We start from the raw sequence: 19,066 nt of genomic DNA on the forward strand, positions 1-19,066 counted from the left end.
GAGAAATTGAGACCAGAACTCAGGTTTGTCTGACTCCAAAACCACTCTATTTGGCAGTATTTTTAGCATCTGAGTGGGAAAAAAGAAGGGTTCTGCCTGCCAAAACTTCTGTATTCTTGGCTGATACCACTGATGGTAAGTCAACCCGTAGGCCATTATCAGGAGGTCTGGTCTGCCACCTTAGAGCAGGGAAGAATGTTGTTTGAAAGGAGGGTTCTAGGTCAAAGGCATTCAGAATAGCCTGAACTTTTTTCTTCAGCTGTATCTTTATCCCTAAATTGTATAAAATTACATGAGTGAAAGGTGATTTTAGACACACCAAGACATTTAAAGTCCCTTTATTATAGAGGTTAAATGTACTAGAAAACATTAGTACCAGTTTTAATTATGTGGATGTTCAGGCCCCTCTGTCACTTTTCTTAGCTTAGAGAAGACTGACTTGTTGAGCGCTTGGAATGACTCACGGGTGTTTTGCTGATGCAGTTGAGGGCCTTAATTATAAATGCCTCACTCAGTAGTGTGCCTCCTCCTCAGACCCACTGAGAGTGTGGAGCAGTCTTTTAACTCCCACCTTTGAGCCATACACAGCTTACACTGGTGATAAAACCCTTCTGGACAAGTTGCACATAAATTAAACCACATTTTCCCACTGAACTCAAAACAGTAACAGAAAGTTCTGCTTTAATTTCTAAACCGTCTTCAGTTGGCCTTGATATCTAGCTAATATCTAAAATATCTATGAAGTAAGAGTCTCTCTATGTCCAAGTAATACACAATCTGAAAATAAACAATTACACTGGAGATGTAGTAAAAGGAATCTTTTAGTTTAGGTAGAATCTTTGTAACATAATCTCTCTGTAATGGATGTATCACATTTTCTTCATACAGATACACTATGTCTACTGCTTCTTAAGGAGTAGAATCCGAGCCAGAAAGGTCAAGGATGTTAAGATGAAGGAGCCTGATTTGCTCTTCTATCATCATGTATAGCTAAGTACCCTCCTGGGGGATGATGACAAGACACTCTTTCTACCTTTCTTCTTGTGAGGCTCTTGGAAGAGTGGGAGGTCCTTACTGTGTGGCTTCTAGGAATATTTTGCTGACCTAACTAGTCTCTCCTTTAAAAAAACATGTACCTCTCCCAATCCAAAAATAAAGTTTCACCTTACCCAAGGCCAGAGATGTGTGGTGGGAGGGAGAATTTAAGGAGTATCCCCAAATTCTTCTTAGGGGAGACTTGGGAATATATCCAGGGGTTGAAAACCAGCCGCTAGGCCCTGCGATGTAAACTAGACCCATTCTTAGCATCTTAAGTCACTTGCCAGGTTTTGCTGGGTCTTGCTGGTTGGTAACTTGGGCTTTGGGTAGAATTGAATGATAAAATTTAGGCAACCTGTTTTCACAGGCAACACCTGACTCTACTTATTATTGATGTGCCAGTGGGTTTTTTTCCCAGCTGCTTTACATTAATCTTTCAAAACCTGGACCTAAAAGTCATGGTTTCAAAATACTCATACTGAACAGAGGCTATGAATGTAGGATGGAGTTAGATTCAGATTAATTGTGACTTTGATGCCTCGGCTTGGTCCAAGGAGTACAACAGCAACTCCCAAATGCAGAACTCTTATATTTAATTCCTAAAACCTTGCAAAGCCTGCCTAAGTGTATCCTTGAAGTGAGTTTCGATCACAGGGACATAGCTTTCCATGACCTGGTTGGACAATTCAGCATCTTTTTTTGGAGAATGCATGCCCTCTGTGCCTGTAGGTTCTTTCTGACATTCAGAGGAAGAACGCAGTGAGTAGAGTTATGACCTAAGCAACCTAAGGGTCTACCTTCTGGATTACAAAAGTACAACCAGCTGTGCCTGTCAAACTGCCCGCGGAGATGCAGAACTGCGCAGGAAGGGAAACAAGAAAGGTGTGCGCATGCGCGTGTGTGGTACGGGCGGGGACGTGAGCTCAGCTGTACTTTTTCCTAATAAAATCGTACCTGAGCCCTGGACACTGTACTTATTCAGACCGGATGGAAATAGGTTTTGCTTGGGATTTGATATCATTCACTGCATTGGGAACAGCAAACTTTTATCCTCAAAGCAGTGATTCTACCAACTAGGGAACTGATTGATTTCATCCCGCCTGGGACTAAGCCTCCCCTTTCTCTCTATGCGTTCTCTGCTTCTTTCTAACCTAGGTCTCATTCCCTGGATGCCACCTATAGTGAACCTTGAGGTTTACATGATCCCAACACAAATCCCGAGTTCCCTCTAAACCAGATGTACAGGAATGTGAACTGGGATGCCAAGGGGGATTATGAGCTCTTTAAAAATGGCTAAAAAAGCATAAAGGGTCTTCCTCACCTCCTTGCAATCAAAGGCTTCACCTTCACCAGTCCCCTTCACTGACTTTAATACATTGGATGCTGTCTAAAACCCAAAATCCAGTAGCTGGTTCGTTCCAGGGGTTTTATGAGAGTGTCTGGAGCTTCCCAGGCTTTCCTAGTCATTTACCTGGGGGAGACCGAGACCCACCAAAACCACAGTTCGACGGTGGGGCTGGCAAACCAATGTACAACCAACCACAGACCTTCCCCAGTTGGTAACCAGCTCACAACACACCGTGAATCATTACCTGGCAGCAACAAATACTAGTGACAGAGTACCCTATGCAGCTGAAAACTGAAAAGACTCATCATATAACTACCAGGGAACGTGAAACTGTATAAAGATGAATAAATGGCATTTGGGATAGAATTTCCAGATAGAGCTTGAGTAGGCTAGTCTGGGCTGTCAGTGCACTTGAAAAATCACTCTGAGCATATTTCAAATGCAGGTGATGCCTACCATGACTGTAATTCACTCTCGGCTGCAATGCAGCATTCACCCTCATCAGGGGCAGTCTGTCAAGATCAAGCCTATAAATGCTTCAACTCTTAGCTGCAGGCTTTCAGAAATAATACTAAATAATAATAATAATAATAATAACAACTAAAGCAGATGTGGAATGTGGCAGATTTTATCTTCTTCCTCTTCCTAGTTTCTTCTTCCCACTGCTTGCTTTTAATTTTGGTGACATTCAACTTATCTTCTTTCTCTTACTATCACCTCCATCTGTTTCTTCAATCTCTCCATTATTTTTGAAATTTTTTAAAAAATATATTTTATTGGTATATGCTATTACAGTTGTCCCATTACCCCCTTCAATTCACCTCCACCCGCACACCATTCCATTTCCCACCCACATTCCCCCCTTTAGTTCATATCCATGTGTCATAAGTTCTTTAGCTTCTAAGTTCTTTATCTTCTTTTCCCATATTATTCTTGTCTTCCCCCTGTCTATTTTTCTACCTACCATCTATGCTACTTCTCCATACCTTTTCCCCCTCTCTCCTCCCCCTACTCCCCTGTTGCTAAGTCCTCCATGTAATCTCCATTTCTGTGGTTCTGTTCCTGTTCTAGTTATTTGCTTAGTTTCTTTTTGTTTTGTTTTAGGTGTGGTTGTTAATAATTGTGAGTTTGCTGTCATTTTACATATTTTTTATCTTCTTTTTCTTAGATAAGTCCCTTTAACATTTCATAAAATAAGGGCTTGGTCATGATGAACTCCTTTAACTTGACCTTATCTGAGAAGCACTTGATATGCTCTTCCATTCTAAATGAAAGCTTTGCTGGATAGAGGAATCTGGGATGTAGGTCCTTGCCTTTCATGACTTGGAATACTTCTTTCCAGCCCCTTCTTGCCTGTAAGGTCTCTTTTGAGAAATCAGCTGACAGTCTGATGGGAAACTCCTTTGTAGGTTACTGTCTCCTTATCTCTTGCTGCTTCTAGGATTCTCTCCTTCATTTCACCTTGGCTAATGTAATTATGATGTGCCTTGGCATGTTTCTCCTTGGGTCCAACTTCTTTGGGACTCTCTGAGCTTCCTGGACTTCCTGGAAGTCTATTTCCGTTGTAAGAATGGGGAAGTTCTCCTTTGTTATTTGTTCAAATACGTTTTCACTTGTTGCTCTTCCTCTTCTCCTTCTGCTACCCCTGTAATTCGGATGTTGGATTGTTTAAAGATGTCCTGGAGGTTCCTAAGCCTCTCATTTTTTTGAATTCTTATTTCTTCATTCTTTCTGATTGTATGTTTTTTCTTCCTTCTGGTCCACTCCATTGATATGAGACCCAGCTTTCATTCCATCACTATTGGTTCCCCATGCATTTTTCTTCATTTCACTTATTGTAGCCTTCATTTTTTCATCTAATTTGTGACCAAAATCAACCAATTCTGTAAGCATCCTGATCACCAGTGCTTTGAACTCTGCATCTGATAGGTTGGCTATTTCTTGGTCGCTTAAAAGTACTAGTGTGGGGCTTTCAATTCTGTTTGAACCATCCTTTTTTTCCCCCTTTGGTCTGGTCATGCCTGTTACATATGAGGGGTGGACCCTTAGGTGTTCACCAGGGCAGGGCACCACAGTCGCTGGGTTGTGACATTGTATGTGGGGGCGGGGTCCGAAAGGGAACAATGTCCCTTGCTCTGCTCTCCGTTGGACCTCAGTCCCTTCCGCTGCTTCCCCCAAGCAAACTGGGTCCCTCTGGTACCAATTCGCATGTAGGTGGGCTTGTGTACCCCATGGGACTTTCCAAGGACCTCTCCTGTGAGGCTGCGGTGTCTCTCCCTGCGTCGTAACCCCCCACAGGTGTTTTCAATCAGTGTCCCGAGGCTCTATTTCCCAGCGCTGGGATCCTGGGTGCATGCAGTGCCTTGCTTCACAATTGCCGCCTCTCTGGGTCTGCCAGCTGCCACTTGTGCACTCAGGGTCCACCCACTGCAGTCTAGTGCACTCCGGATGCCTTACACACCTAGTCCCAATGCTCTCTGCTCTCCATGCCTTGACCCACAGGCCCAGCTGCCGGACTCCACCTCTCCTACCGGTCTGGATGAATGGGTCTATTTTAACTTCTTGGTTGTCTGACTTCTATACAGTTCAATTTTCTGTCAGTTCTGGTTGTTATTCTGTTTCTAAATTGTTGTTGTCTCTATCTTGGTTGTGTGAGGAGGCACGGCGTGTCTACCTATGCCTCCATCTTGGCCAGAAGTCTATTTTTATTTTTAAAAACTTTATTCAAATTCCACTATTTTACTATGGTTTGGGGGGACTAATGTGTTTCATTTCCCTACAGATACCTAAATTCCTTATCTGATTAATAATTATCTTTGAACCCTGGGAGTCTTACTGAACACCTCCATCTCTCTCAGCCCCATGTCTAATTGTACATCAGGTTAGTTTTTTTCCTTTCCATTTTATTTTCCTGTTTTCATTTTGTTAGCCTCCTTTTGATCCCTGCTGTATCTGCCTTAGTTCAAGACTTTATCATCTCTAGCCCTAGACTCTTTGAACAACTTTCTAACTCTTCTCCCCCACGAGAAGGCCCCCCCTCTGCTCTTTGACACTCGGGCCATCCTAAGCATGTCACTCCCAATTTCCTTCCCTTGTTTCCTACATTTGTAGATAGAGTCCTAACTTTCTTCCACTGCACACAGGACCCTCTGAACCCAAGTCCTCCCTCTCTCTTTATAGTTTCATTTCCTCTGCCTGCTCATCGCAGCCTTGCTGAGCAACCTCCACGCCACTGTGCCTGTATACTCTTGCTCTCTGCCAGGAATGCCCAGAATCTCAATGTCTTCTTGGCAAACTGTGACCCACCCAAGGGACCCACTCATGCTTGCCTTCTCCACGATGCTGCTGCTGATTACCCTGTCCTCTATGGGCTCCTGTAGCATCTTTCTACACTGTTACAATGCTGCCTAGTTGTGATGATTACCTGTTCACATGTTGCCACCCTTACTAAACTGTAGTCCATCTGAGGACAGACACCTTGTATTCCTTTCACAGTATCTTTGCCTGGCACATGGTAGGTATGTTTGATGAGTAAATGAATTAATGGTTGAATAAATGGAGCATATTTTTTTTAAAAAACCATTCTCTTGAGGGATGGACAGATAGATATACATGTGATAAAGCAAGTTGAGTAAAATATTAATGCTAAAATCCAGATGGTGGATGTTCACTGTACAATTCTTTAAACTTTGCTGTATGTTTGAAATTTTTTATTCTTTTCATAATAAAATGTTAGGAGAGGAATCGTTTCCTGAACTTTGGTATTATAGTTTAAATAAGCCCCAAGGTTCTGGCGGTGGCCCATATCATCCATAGAGACCCCAATGAAAGATGGTATTTCATTCTGATTTGTTTATTTATTTTAAAGATTTTACTTCTCTTTAGAGAGAAGGGAGGGGAGGGAGAAAGACAGGGAGAGAAATATTGATGTGAAAGAGAAACATTGACTGGTTGCCTCTCATACATGCCTCAGCTGGGGACGAACCCACAACCCAGGCATGTGCTCTGACTGGGAATCAAACAGTGACATTCATTTTGCTGCTTTGCAGGGCGATGCCTAACCAACTGAGTCACACTGGTCAGGGCTATTTACTTTTTTTTTCATTGAATTTATTGGGGTGATATTGGTCGACAAAATGATATAGGTTTCAGGTGTACAATCCTATAATATATCATCTGTATATTGTATTGTGTGCTCACCACCCAAAGCCAAGTTTCCTTCCATCACCACTTATCCCCCTTTCCCTCCTTCACCTCTCCTTGCACCCATCCCCTCTGGTAATCACCATGCTGTTGTCTGTGTGTATGAGGTTTCTTTCTTTTTGCTTAATCCCTTCACCTTTTTCACCCAGCCCACCCTTCTCTCTGAGAGCTATCAATCTTTTCTCTGTGAGTCTGTTTCTGTTTTGTTTGTTAGTTTATTTTGTTCATTTCACATTCCACATATGAGCAGATGTGACTTTAGTAATTATTCACTCTAATCTCTCATTGTATGGATTAGTAAATTTAGCTCTGGAAATGTTAAGTGACTTAAGGAAGTCATACAGTTAGTAGAAGAGTCTGAAAAAAAACTTAGGTTCTCTGATCACATACCCAGTACATACACAGCTTTCATAAATAAATGCTCCATACAAACACTGGTTTGATGGGGCTCTTCAAACCCTAGGAATCAGCACAAGTGAGTCATTGGAGACCACAGGCTTCTTCTTGGGAAACTCACCTTCAGTATTGGAAATGGGGGTACTGTCACATTTGCTTTCACACTGCTGCATCGACGGAGGCCGCACAGTTTCTGAACAGTCACTAGATGCCAGTCCACTGTAGGAGAGACATTGCACGGTCCGCATCTGCTGTCCAAGGCCACACTGAGCAGAACACTAAACCCAAAGACAGAGAGAAACAAAATACTGATCTCAATTTTCAGGAAGTAAAAAAGATACTATGTCATTTCAAATATCATGTACGTCAGCATTTAAAGCCCATGCATAGTTCATCTTGGGGAGGTGTACGACTAGGTCATTCTACTAGAGAATTGGTTTGGAAATTCAAGGATCAGTTCATACCCAAGAAAGTAGAAGCAACACAGTTCTCAGAAGTCATCAGATGAAGATTTCTTAGACTAGTATTCCAACAGTTCCAAGCAGTACTGGTGAACTCTAATAGGAGTCTAGTAAGAAACCTCCTCATGAGAAAGTAGAATAATCAGAGAATCTAGGACTGAGATATAACTATTGCTCGTTGCTTATTGCAGGCTCTGGGCAGACAACCCATAGTGTACTACTAGTGCTCTGAACCAGATCAAGACCCTAGTTCAGTGTAATAGCAGTGACTGCTGCGGGGCCTGGTGACAGGGCCAGTTTTTCTTAAAAAGAGTTTAAATAAGTACCACAATTCTCTAAGGTGCTATGAGCCACACAAACCTGAGAAGTGGTCTGATATCAGCCAATTTGCATGCATCCCTCTCTTTTTTCATCTATTCAGGGACTTAGTTATTTCAGAATTGAAGTTACACTTTGAGTGGCTTAGTTTCAGCTGAGACTGATGCGTTGTCCAGGCTGAAGAATGAAGCTGGGTTTATTCTTTGGGTCTGCCACCCAAAATACCAGAAAGCCTGTGAGATTTGAGATCAAAGGGATGAGGAGCTAACCAGTGCTGAGATGGGCCATGGTGATGTTAACAAGGCAAACAAACCGAGGCTGGTGACTTTGTTTGCAAAAACTCTCAAAGCACAGATGGGACTTGCAAGGATGTGCATAGACACTTTTAAGTTTCTAAATGCAGAATAACACATAAATGCACTATAAAGATGTACTAAAGCATTTTTGCTTTTTCAATGGTTAATTTCGATTTTAAGAAACTGAATTTAAAATATAGATGAGAAGAAAAGGACTTGTGACATTTAAAAGTATAATCTCAAATTGATAATTGTAAATTTGGTGAAATCACTAACAAACAAAAATTTTCTTTTTTTTTAGATTTTATTTATTTATTTTTAGAGAGATGAGAAGGGAGGGAGAAACAGAAAACATCCCAATGTGTGAAAGATAGATCGACCAGTTTGTGCCCTGACTGGGAATTGAACTGGTGACCCTCTGGTTTGCAGGCTGGTGCACAATCCACTGAACCACACCAGCCAGGGAGAGTACACAAGCACTTTCAAAGACACTTAACAGTGCATTGCAATGAAAAATGTATAAAAAAGAGAATTACTACCTGGTTTAAATAAAAATTATGACAGCATGTTTGTACTGATTCTTTAATAGCATAATATCAATTATATATGTGATACTGTCACACTTCTACAGTGGAAAGTTAACTTCATACAATGCTCCTGTGTATTCCTTGTGACAACTTTGTAAATTAAAATAAAAACTATTATATAAAAACAAGTTATTTATCATTTGCTATACAAATGCAAATGTTAATTATTTTATGATCGTATTTCTTTTGTCTCCCAACAGGGTTAAGCAAGTATATTTATTTGCCTTAGTGGGGACTGAAACTCTTTGCTCCAAAATGTGACAGAAGAGGTCATCAGATACCACTGTACTCTAACCACAGTAAATTTTGGCCGGACTTTTGGCAACTGCTTCTGTGAAATGCATTATTTTTTAACGTAACTTAATAGATTCTCTTTTTGACATGCAAAAAAAAACAAACCACACAATACTTAACTTTCCTTCTATCCAAAAATACTAGTTTGCTTTTAAAGGATTTAAGGTGCCTTCAGCAAGATAACACAATTTTAAAGTAAGTGAGAAAGAAAAGGAATTGGGATGTAAACTGGAAATGAGTCTAATATTAAAATACATACTAAAAGCCTTATATACTTGCTTCCCAATGCATAATCTCCAACAGAAAAATCCATTGAAGGGTAAGTATTAATGATGTTTCAGAGACTGTCAATCAATACCCACATATCTTTTCTGTGAGGTTAAGAAGAGTTATTTTTTTAAAAATATATTTTATTATGTTATTACAATTGTCCCATTTTCCCCCCTTTATTCCCCTCTGCCCTGCACACCCCCTCCCACCTGCATTTTCCCTACAACTTAATTCATGTCCATGGGTCGTATGGTAAGTTCTTTGGCTTCAAAATTTCCTATACTATTCTTAACCTCCCTCTGTCTGTTTTATACTTACCATTTATGCTACTTATTCCCTGTACCTTTTCCCCAATTTCCCTCCATGTGATCTCCATTTCTGTGATTCTATTCCTGTTCTAGTTGTTTGCTTAGTTTGTTTTTAGAACCTTAGAACCTCAGTTCTAGGTTCAGTTATTGAGAGTTGTGAGTTAGTTGTTATTTTCTGTTCACAGTTTTTATCTTCTTTGTCTTAGGTAAGTCCCTTTAACATTTCATATCAAAAGGGCTTGGTGATGATGAACTCCTTTAACTTGACCTTATCTGGGAAGCACTTTATCTGCCCTTCCATTCTAAATGAAAGCTTTGTTGGAAAGAGTATTCTTGGATGTAGGTCCTTGCCTTTCATGACTTGGAATACTTCTTTCCAGCCCCTTGCCTGTAAGGTGTCTTGAGAAATCAGCTGATAGTCTACTGGAAACTCCTTTGTAGGTAACTGTCTCCTCTTCTCTTGCTGCTTTTTAGATTCTGTCCTTCTTCTTCATCTTCAGTAATGTATTATGATGTGCCTTGGTGTATGCTTCCTTGGGGCTAACAACTTTGGCACCCTCTGGGCTTCCTGGACTTCCTGGAAGTCTATTTCCTTTGCCAGAATGGGGAAGTTTTCCTTCATTATTTGTTCAAATGAGTTTTCAAAGTCTTGCTCTTCCTCTTCTCCTTCTGGCACCCCTATAATTCGAATATTGGAACATTTCAAGTTGTCAAAGATGTTCAAAAGTCTCTCTTCATTTTTTTGAATTCTTATTTCTCCATTCTGTTCTGATTGGATGTTTATTTCTTCCTTTTGTTCCAAATCATTGCTTTGAGTCCTGTCACTGTTGGTTCCCTGAATATTTTGCTTTATTTTATTTTGGATATCTTTCATTTGCTCCTTCATTTTTCGACCAAGCTCAATCAGTTCTATGAGCATTTTGATTACCAGGGCTTTAAATTCTCCATCAGACAGGTTGGCTATCACCTCATTACTTAGCTCTTTTTGTGTAGTTTTGCTCTGTTCTTTCATTTTGGCCCTATTTCTTTGTTTGGGGCCCCTGTTAAGTTGTAAGGGAGCAGGGTAACCCTCCTTGCTGCACTGGGCACTGCCTGTGGGGGAGGGGCTAGAGGGGGAACAATGCAGCTCCCCTGCTTGGCTCTAGCCCACTTTCCAATGAACTCCTGTGTGAGCCTGGGAGTTTCTTCCACCACGGCAGTCCACAGCCAGCTCTGAGTCTCAGTTTCCCCTTAAGTCAGTCCTACCTGTGCAGCCTGCTGCCTCACTGTGGTTTCTCTCCATCCACCGCCTTACTGGTCTGGTTGTTCTGTTTGACTGTTTCTTTAACTCTGTGGTTGTCAGATTTCCACGCAGTTTGACTTTCTGGCACGTGTGGTTGTTTATTGATTTTAGACTGGTCGTTATCCTCCTTTTGGTTGTACGAGGAAGTGAATGGTTTCTACCTACGCCTCCATCTTGGCTGGAACTTACACCTAGATTTCTATGTGTTGTTGCTCATCTCCTGAGCCCTTACAATGAGCCTAAGTGTCTCAAGGTGCTGCCTCAGAGGAGCCCACAGACCAACTGCCTTACCTGGCCCCAGTCTCCTGTCACCCAGCGAGGAGGCGGGCAGCTACGCAAACTGCAGCGGACGCGGGTAGGGGGCTTGCTCTGCTCTGGACACTGTGTAGCTGGGAATGTTTTAGAAAGGTCACTGCTCTTGCACAGAACAATCCGATGCTTGAATCCTGAACCACATTTAGGAGTGCACTGGAAAGAAAACAAATACTAATGAATAACAATGGTAAAGAAAATTCGAAGAAAGTGTTCTTAGAGTAAATATGTGTTAGGACATACAGTACATATCCTCACTAAATGCTAGGTGAAGTCTTTCAGATATGAAAATTCCTTAAGCATTTAAGCAGAAGTACTTTTATCTTTTTCCCTAAGGTCTTTAAGAGCTAAAGTTTGCTTTTCTTGGCTAACTTATTTTCTTCTTTTATTGAGGGTAGGTTTATTCCTCAATTCCTCCCTATCCTTGGCCACATTCAGCTGTGATAAGATTTTGCTAATTTTTGGAATGTGGAATCGTTGGTTTCCTACTTGCTGGGTGTAGTCTTCTGAAGAAAATTCTTATGTTATTAGTAGACCACAAGAGCTTGTCTTTGTGAAACAAGCTAGAGGTAGATTTACATGTGCATCCTTACAGTGTGGTGGCTATGAATACATGGTCGCAGGGGATAGTTTATTGCACAGAAAATCTTTGGATTTTTCCCTGTCCATCAGTTAAACACAATGAATTTTACTATTCTTTAGATGGATCAGTCTGTTCACACTAAGGTAATGGTGCTTCTTCCTATGTCACAAAGAGCATTATGTACATCTTTTCCAGGTTAATTAACATAGTGGCTGACTGAAGTCCTCCCGCTTTCTCCCCTGTACGTCTGAGCCCTTCCTTAAAATTTATACTTTCTCTCAGTCAAGTGAGAACCTTACCCCCTACATTTTAAGCCCTGTTTCTACTCCTTCTATTTAAAAAAGTTTTTCACATCTCTATAGGACTAGACTTGGGGAGAGAGGGGCATAAAAATGAAAGACCATCTTTACACCTCTAGAGCTCATAGTTTTACATAGGAGATAGACATGTGAACACAAGTTTAAATACCAAAAAAGAGGACGTAGAATTGATAAATTCTATGCCTCTCATCACCATCTGCCCATCTGATAATTATGTATTTACCTATTTTTTTACCCCTACCAAATTATAAGTTCATTAAAATTATTTTATTTCTGCTTTACCCTTTTCTCCCACACTGACCCCATGATCCAGCAGAGGGCTTTGAGTTCACACTCAACAAATATATACTGTCCTTTATCTGGAAAGACGATGGTTCTGATTTACCATCAAGTAAACCAAGATGTAGTATTCGGGGGATGAGGACATCTCAATGAGTGCTACACACCCCGGAGAGGCTGTATCTGGAGCAATGCTTGAGCCCAGTACATGTCATAGAAAGAAAGAAAAATACTAACACTTTTTTCAGGTGAAAATCAAGGATCCCATAAACACTATTCACCACAATGAATGTAATAACAATACATTCCCTCCAACTTAGGAAAAATTGTCATTAGGATGCATTTTCAAGAAGGATAACATTCAGTTCTTTCCAATAAGGTTCCAGAAAAGGCTTTAGTTAGGGATCAAGAGAGAAATTCCTGACCCCTGTTATTCCTTTTCACAGCCAAATCAATATCCTTATTTCTAGCTGCTGCCTCACTCCAACCATATAATCAATCACTAGGTTCCATTAATTTGATTCCTAATTCTCTCTCATGTCTGTTGATTTCTCTGTCTCCACTGCTATCTACCTTACTACAGACAGCAGGACTGCCTACACGTAATATTGGAATGATTTTCTAATAGGTCTCCTGTTTCTTGCTCTTGCTTCACTCCAATCTACTCTCTAAAAAAGTATTTGAAACCACACCAGGAAGAACAATTCAGCTCTCACTTATGAAGGATAGAAATGTTATTGTTTGGGGGTTAGACTGAGTTCTCTCTAGAGAGGGGGGTTTCATTTACTTAGCTATATACTAAGGTACAACCTGGGAGTAAGCAAGATGGTATCACAAACTGCATGCAAAACAAAGCACAGTCCCTTTAGGGTAGATTTCCCCTCTTCCTTCTTAAGTGAGGCTACCTACAAGTTAGTCCTAACAGTCAACTGATTATGAGGCCAGCCATCACTTGTCCAAGAATAAGTACAAAACACAGGCCATTTCCAGTGGCTACTCTGGGGGAATCAGAAGAAACTCTCCTGACACATCAAAAGACAGGTTGAGGATGGCTGGAGCCCATCCACAGAGTGCAGCAATGCTTGTAAGAGTTACGTGCCAAGAGAGGACAAGAACAGAAAACCATTTAAGTTCAATACAGAGCATGAGTGACCCCAGGATTGAGGCTAGGTGATAGGAAATAGGAAGCCGTGGCTCCATTAGTTTCACAAAAGGCTGCTGAAGAGCCATTTCCCACCGAGGTAATCAGGCTTTTTTTTTTTTCCTTTTGCTATAAGCACTGGGTGGGTTTCACTGACAGGGATAACGAAAAATGGTTCCTGGCCTTGCAACAATGGAAATTTTATATTACAGCAGCCGGCAATGAAAAGGAAAAGGTCAAAGGGTACATTCCTCTTGCTGCAACATGTTTTCACCAGTTGAACCTCACCCTGGTGATTAGCAGAGCTCAGACAGCTGATAGTGGGGAGAGGGCAGAAAGGAGGGCGGTTTTCATGGGCGCGTCAGAAGGATATTGTGAGAAATATTTGGGAAAGTTAGCTGGAAGCGATGGAACACTGCCTGTTCTGTCTGCTGGGGCCTCCTTTTTTCATCAGTGGGAGGTGTTCCATTCCTCTGGGAAGAGCAGGCTCATTGTTCTCACTTTGTTCTCCAGAGCTACTCAGAGGTACTCAGGCATTTATTTCACGTAATACAATTTACTTTCACTTGGTTTTTTTTTTTAGCCCATCCAGGGAAGAGGTGGGCTTCCTGGTAACATAAAGAAATGGAAGTGAGAGTGCACCCCTCTTGCAGAAAATGAACAGGAGAGACTGAATGGGAGGAAACTCTCTCTCCAGACTACAGGATGAAGATGGTGGTACTGACAGTGTCCAACTAGGACGTGTGAGGCGGGAATGGCAGCATTGCTTGAGCAACGCTTATCCAACGCTTATCATTTTCCTGCACTGTCTGTGGAGAGGCATCAGTGGCCACCAATTCTTCATTCGAGGTGATTGTCCCAACACGCACACTTGAAGCCCTCCACGCAACTTGTTTCCCCTAAGGTTTGACTTGGCTATCTTGAAGAAGGTAGCAGGTGGGGGTAATGGTGGGGGGAAATGGAGACAGCTGTAGTTGCACAACAGTAAATAAATAAATAAATAAGGAAGTAGATAAATAAGCAAATAAATAAGGAAAGGAAGAAAGGAAGAAAGGAAGGAAGGAAGGAAGGAAGGAAGGAAGAAAGAAAGAAAGAAAAGAAAGAAAGAAAGAAAGAAAGAAAGAAAGAAAGAAAGAAAGAAAGAAAGAAAGAAAGAAAGAAAGAAGGAAAGAAGGAAAGAAAGAAAGAGAAAGCAAGCAGAACTGTGATTAAAAGCCCCCTTAGCTTGCACGTATTTCCTCAGGCAGCTCCCAGGAATGCCTAAGGGCCTCTCAGAGTGGCTTGAGCAGGTCACTTCTAAGACGGGATAAATAACAATCAAAGTTCTACAAGTGGGATAACTACAACTAACGTGAGGCTGAACTAGGAAGAAAGCCTTAAAATGGTATCTGGAATGAAAACATAGAGTAATATACATAAGCTATTTGTCAAGGTGATTATACTGGGTTGTTCTATATTAAAATAAAAATATAATGATACAGAAATATGTAGGTCAAGAGACCGATGTGAAATGAGTCTGCATGAGGACGTTTGGTGTTTTAGTGGTTAGTAGAAATTTTTCTAGTTTCTGCTATGAACTTGTCTATTTTCTCTACTTTTTGTGGAAAAACGATGTGGTATAGAGCTTTGTAGTCAAGCCTTTTTGTTATTTATCACTACTTTATTCAGTCTTACCGTCCATTTGTTCTTGAAAACAAACTCTCGCCTCCAATCCTGCAGGGTCTCTGTGTTTCTGTTCAGTTGTTTCTCTTCTCAGAAATGCCTTCTCCAGCTCCCTATTCTCTCCCCTGCTCCAAACCCTGTGCTCCCTCAACATGCAGCTCAATTCCCATCAGCTAAAGAGCCTACTGATCCTACTCCAGGCTGTTCTCTCCTTCTCAGCTCCTGAATTTCTATGTCCCTTACATTTATACCACACAATCCACCATTTTATTAAATATTGTCTTCTATTATTCTCTAGTCATTAAATGGTTATTTCTTCTTTTCTCAACCTTATAAATTCTTTGTATTCTCCATAGTGTCTATACCAGTGTGTTTAGTAAGACTCAATCATATTTATGGACTTGACCTGAAATCGTAAAACTACTGCAGTCAATCATCAGGTCTCTCATTGTAATTCTCAAAAAAAAATTGTCATCATTAATCAAAGACTATATAAGGACTTCTATATGGGTCCTGGGTACTGAAGTACTAGTGTGTACAACTCTGTAGAATGTCTATTTTTTATCAATTGATGTTATCTTTCAAATGAATTTAAGAGTTAACTCAGCCACTGTTGGGGAACAGAAGAATTCATACTTTTTTTTCCATAACCACTGAGTAAAAAATACCAAGAATATTTCTATATTTGATTGAAATACAAATAAAAGTTAGGTGGGCAGAATGTAATTACTAAAGCTGGACTATGGCCAGGAAACTTGGGAGAACACTCCCAATTCCTGCCAAAGATTCCATGGATAACCACAGCTGGTCAAAATCCACATTTCCATGTGCCACCTTAAACACCGTCCATCTGAGCCCCATGCCTCTAGCTAAATAAGGCCACCGAGGCAGTAAGATTCACGAGGGGAAAAGGGACATTCAGAGGTTTCTAAATAATAACGTTTAATTTGTTTTTTTGTTTATTTTTTGACCAACTTATGAGGTCTACAGTAAATACCTAAAGCAAGTACCACAATGTTTTCAGCAGGAAATGCATCCTGTTTTGCCAACTAGAAGAATGACCTTTAGCTATATAACCACATACCCATCCTTCTCCCTGTTAACCATCACTACAGAAGGACTCAGCTCCTCTTAGGGAAACGTGGAGAATGGTACAGTGTGTATATGTGTATGTTTCATGCAGAATGAGGAGTTGAAAATTAACTCTACCTCTTACCTCATTTTTCATGAGACTGTTTTTCTGAGGCCTCTAGATTATATTGGGCTCTTTTATATACACGTGTGCCAGAAAAACAGCATCTTAGGTCTTCCTCACTGCTCATTTAAATGGAGGTAATGATAAAATCTAAATTTGAGTTTTTGGTATGTTACAACCTCAGCTTCAGGTTTCTTCTCCCAATTCAAAAGAAGGAATTAAAATATGTATAGATAAATAACAAGCGACAATAATTGACAAAGATTCATGTCTCAGTTACGTAGTTAGGCTGGAACATTACTTAGGAAAAAAAAGATAAAACATGTCCCTGATTCTGAGCCTGTGAGGCTGTTCAAGAATATAACAAGGAAGAAAAACCACTTGGATGAATACTCACTATAATACTTTTTCAAATTCACTGACTTCCTTGCCCCCCCTTCCAAAATCCCATGCTTCCTGATAATCAGCAATGAACTATAACACGGCCAAGTTCACTTTTTGGCAGTCCTTACTTATTGTGTTCTTAGATGCTCACATGCTCGGGTGTCCTTAATGTTAAATGCTTTGCTGTTAATAGTTAAGACATCTCACAACACACAGCCTCATATTTCCTTACTTCTGACCAATCCAAAGCCACCCACTGAGGGGGACATGACTGGCTGTTGCAGGTCTCTTTTTCGACAGGCCGGTGTGTTAAACAAGCACTGTAGTCCAGTGTCTCCTCCTCAGAAGGTCCCGTCTTCCTGATGCAGAGCACTGCCCGGGTACGTACTCCACCATCACAGGTCTTGCTGCACTCCAACCAATCCCCAATGAACCACCTGCAGCAAGAAGGGGAAGAAACACCAAAAAGCATTTCCTCAGTGTAGCCAGTGATTTTCAGCAGAGTGAAAGCACTTTTACCAATGGACTACATCCTTTTCCTGCAAAAGCAGAACATTTCAGTGTTGTTTATGTGACAAATGACAAATGGAAGAACTGCTAAGGAAGAGATAACTTCTTGTCAATTGCCTCCTCAAGTGCAGTACATGGGCTTTGGAGCAGGCAGAATTATGTCCAGGTAAGTAATGCACTCTGTATTTTTTAACCTCTCTGATTTTTCTCCTTTTTTATTAATTTCTAAAGTGAGGATAACAATAGGATCATAAGACTGTCACGAAGATTAAGTCAGGTAAGATTTGAAGCTTCCAGTCATGTGCTGGTAAATGGTTAATGACTGGCTTTTCGTAGGAGGGAGGGAGACCTGATTTGTTGTGTTAGCCAATTTTTGTGGTATAAATACCTCACTGTGACCATTCAAGCTATCTCCTAGATGCAGTGAACATGAAAAGAGAAGATATGCTACTAGCAGGGTCTTAGGAGCTAATACTAACTGGCTTTAGCACACCACCGAGAGCTTCTAACAGAGGGTCTAACATACAACAGTAGCTCTTTTTATTGTTACATTGAGGCAGCTTTTCCCATAATTGAGGATTTTATGCTAAAACTTAGAGATTTGTTCTGATTCGCAGAAACGAACACCAGGCTCTATAGAAGACAGAAGGCCTCTCCTGTCCTTGCAGGGGCAAGAAGGCCCAGGTACCCATCCCGAAGACATGACAGCCTTAGAACACCTGCAGCAAGAGCAGAGCCCTGAGCCAGCTCTGTGGAAACATGGAGGTTTCTTGCGTGGATCCCTTTACTGCTAAAAATAGCTCCTGCACAGCTAATGTGGGAAGAAACAGTAATGTCTTAACAAAAGGAACATCGCACATTTATTTGTATATGACTCTTTTTCCTTGAAGTCATCAGTGACATTATATGTATGTATATACATATAATTTCAGGATTTGTGTGTGTGTGTATGACAGATACTTTTGCAGGGCTCACTCTTTGAGGCACAGTAATTGGTCCAAGGGCTGTGAATCATGATCCAAATCAGACCAATGAGAATTTGGCTTTAGAATTTTTTTATCTTGACTAGAGCACATGGTACCCTTTTCTTTCTGGTCACACAGCTCAGTAAGAGCTGCTGGTGGCCATGACCCCTGCAAAGTGGAATTAGGTGATTTGAAAGAATGCAAAGGAGCTAGAGTCCTAACGGTGTTTGATCCTTGATTCTAGCCATTCCTCAAGCTAGGTGCAGTCTTACAGCTCCCTCAGCCTTGTTACATAAACCAACAAACCTTCTTATGTGCTGGAGTTAGCTGGAATTGATGTTGTATTATTTCCAACCAGAGTCTAGGCTGACATATTGTTTTTAATTTAAAACACCTATTGTGTTCCAGGCATTGTACATTGTTTTACAGAAGAAGAAAGTAAAACCCAGTGTCAGAAAAACCTTTCTCCAAAGGCATGAAAAGAGCGATGGTAGAACTAAGACTTGATTCCCCATCAGTTGCTATTTCCACTGAATTCCACTTTTAACACTGCTAAATAGTAGACTCTTGGTCACAAGCATGATGTCACAAGACATTTTCTTCAATTCATGACTATAAATCAGGCAACTATCATTAATGGATGTGGTGATGCTTTGGGGTAGGCACCTACCCAGAGAAAGAGAAGACTCTGAAAGCTTAAGAACAAATTTCTCACTATTTCAATGAGCTTAGCTCATTGTGCCAGTTTCGTATGGGGAAGATAGCAACTTAGTGAAGTCAGAGTACTAGTAGCCTAAATTTGAGCCTGCATTTAGCTAAATAAGCCACAATGGCCTTTGTTCATTATTATTTGTAATGTCTTTACTTATAGAGAGAGACCAGCATTTAGAAGACCATAATTAACCAGCTTCTCA

At 40.9% G+C, this 19,066-nt stretch overlaps 1 protein-coding gene across 3 annotated transcripts in view; it reads right to left on the reverse strand.

Annotated features, from left to right (window-relative positions):
* ADAMTS6 (ADAM metallopeptidase with thrombospondin type 1 motif 6) overlaps positions 1–19,066 on the reverse strand; it is a 240,312-nt gene that overhangs the window by 7,129 nt on the left and 214,117 nt on the right. For 2 of the 3 annotated variants that reach the window (XM_036020332.1, XM_036020333.1), the window contains exons 22-24: positions 16,910–17,114; positions 11,093–11,269; positions 7,107–7,263 (exon numbers count right to left, since the gene is read on the reverse strand). In XM_036020332.1, coding sequence (XP_035876225.1) covers positions 7,107–7,263; positions 11,093–11,269; positions 16,910–17,114 — 539 coding nt within the window. Of the gene's footprint in view, positions 1–7,106; positions 7,264–11,092; positions 11,270–16,909; positions 17,115–19,066 lie in introns of those variants that run through there. The other variant, XR_004901934.1, reaches the window with a different exon arrangement.

Source organism: Phyllostomus discolor, chromosome 3 (assembly GCF_004126475.2).
Source record: "Phyllostomus discolor isolate MPI-MPIP mPhyDis1 chromosome 3, mPhyDis1.pri.v3, whole genome shotgun sequence".
Classification (NCBI taxonomy): Eukaryota; Metazoa; Chordata; class Mammalia; order Chiroptera; family Phyllostomidae; genus Phyllostomus; species Phyllostomus discolor.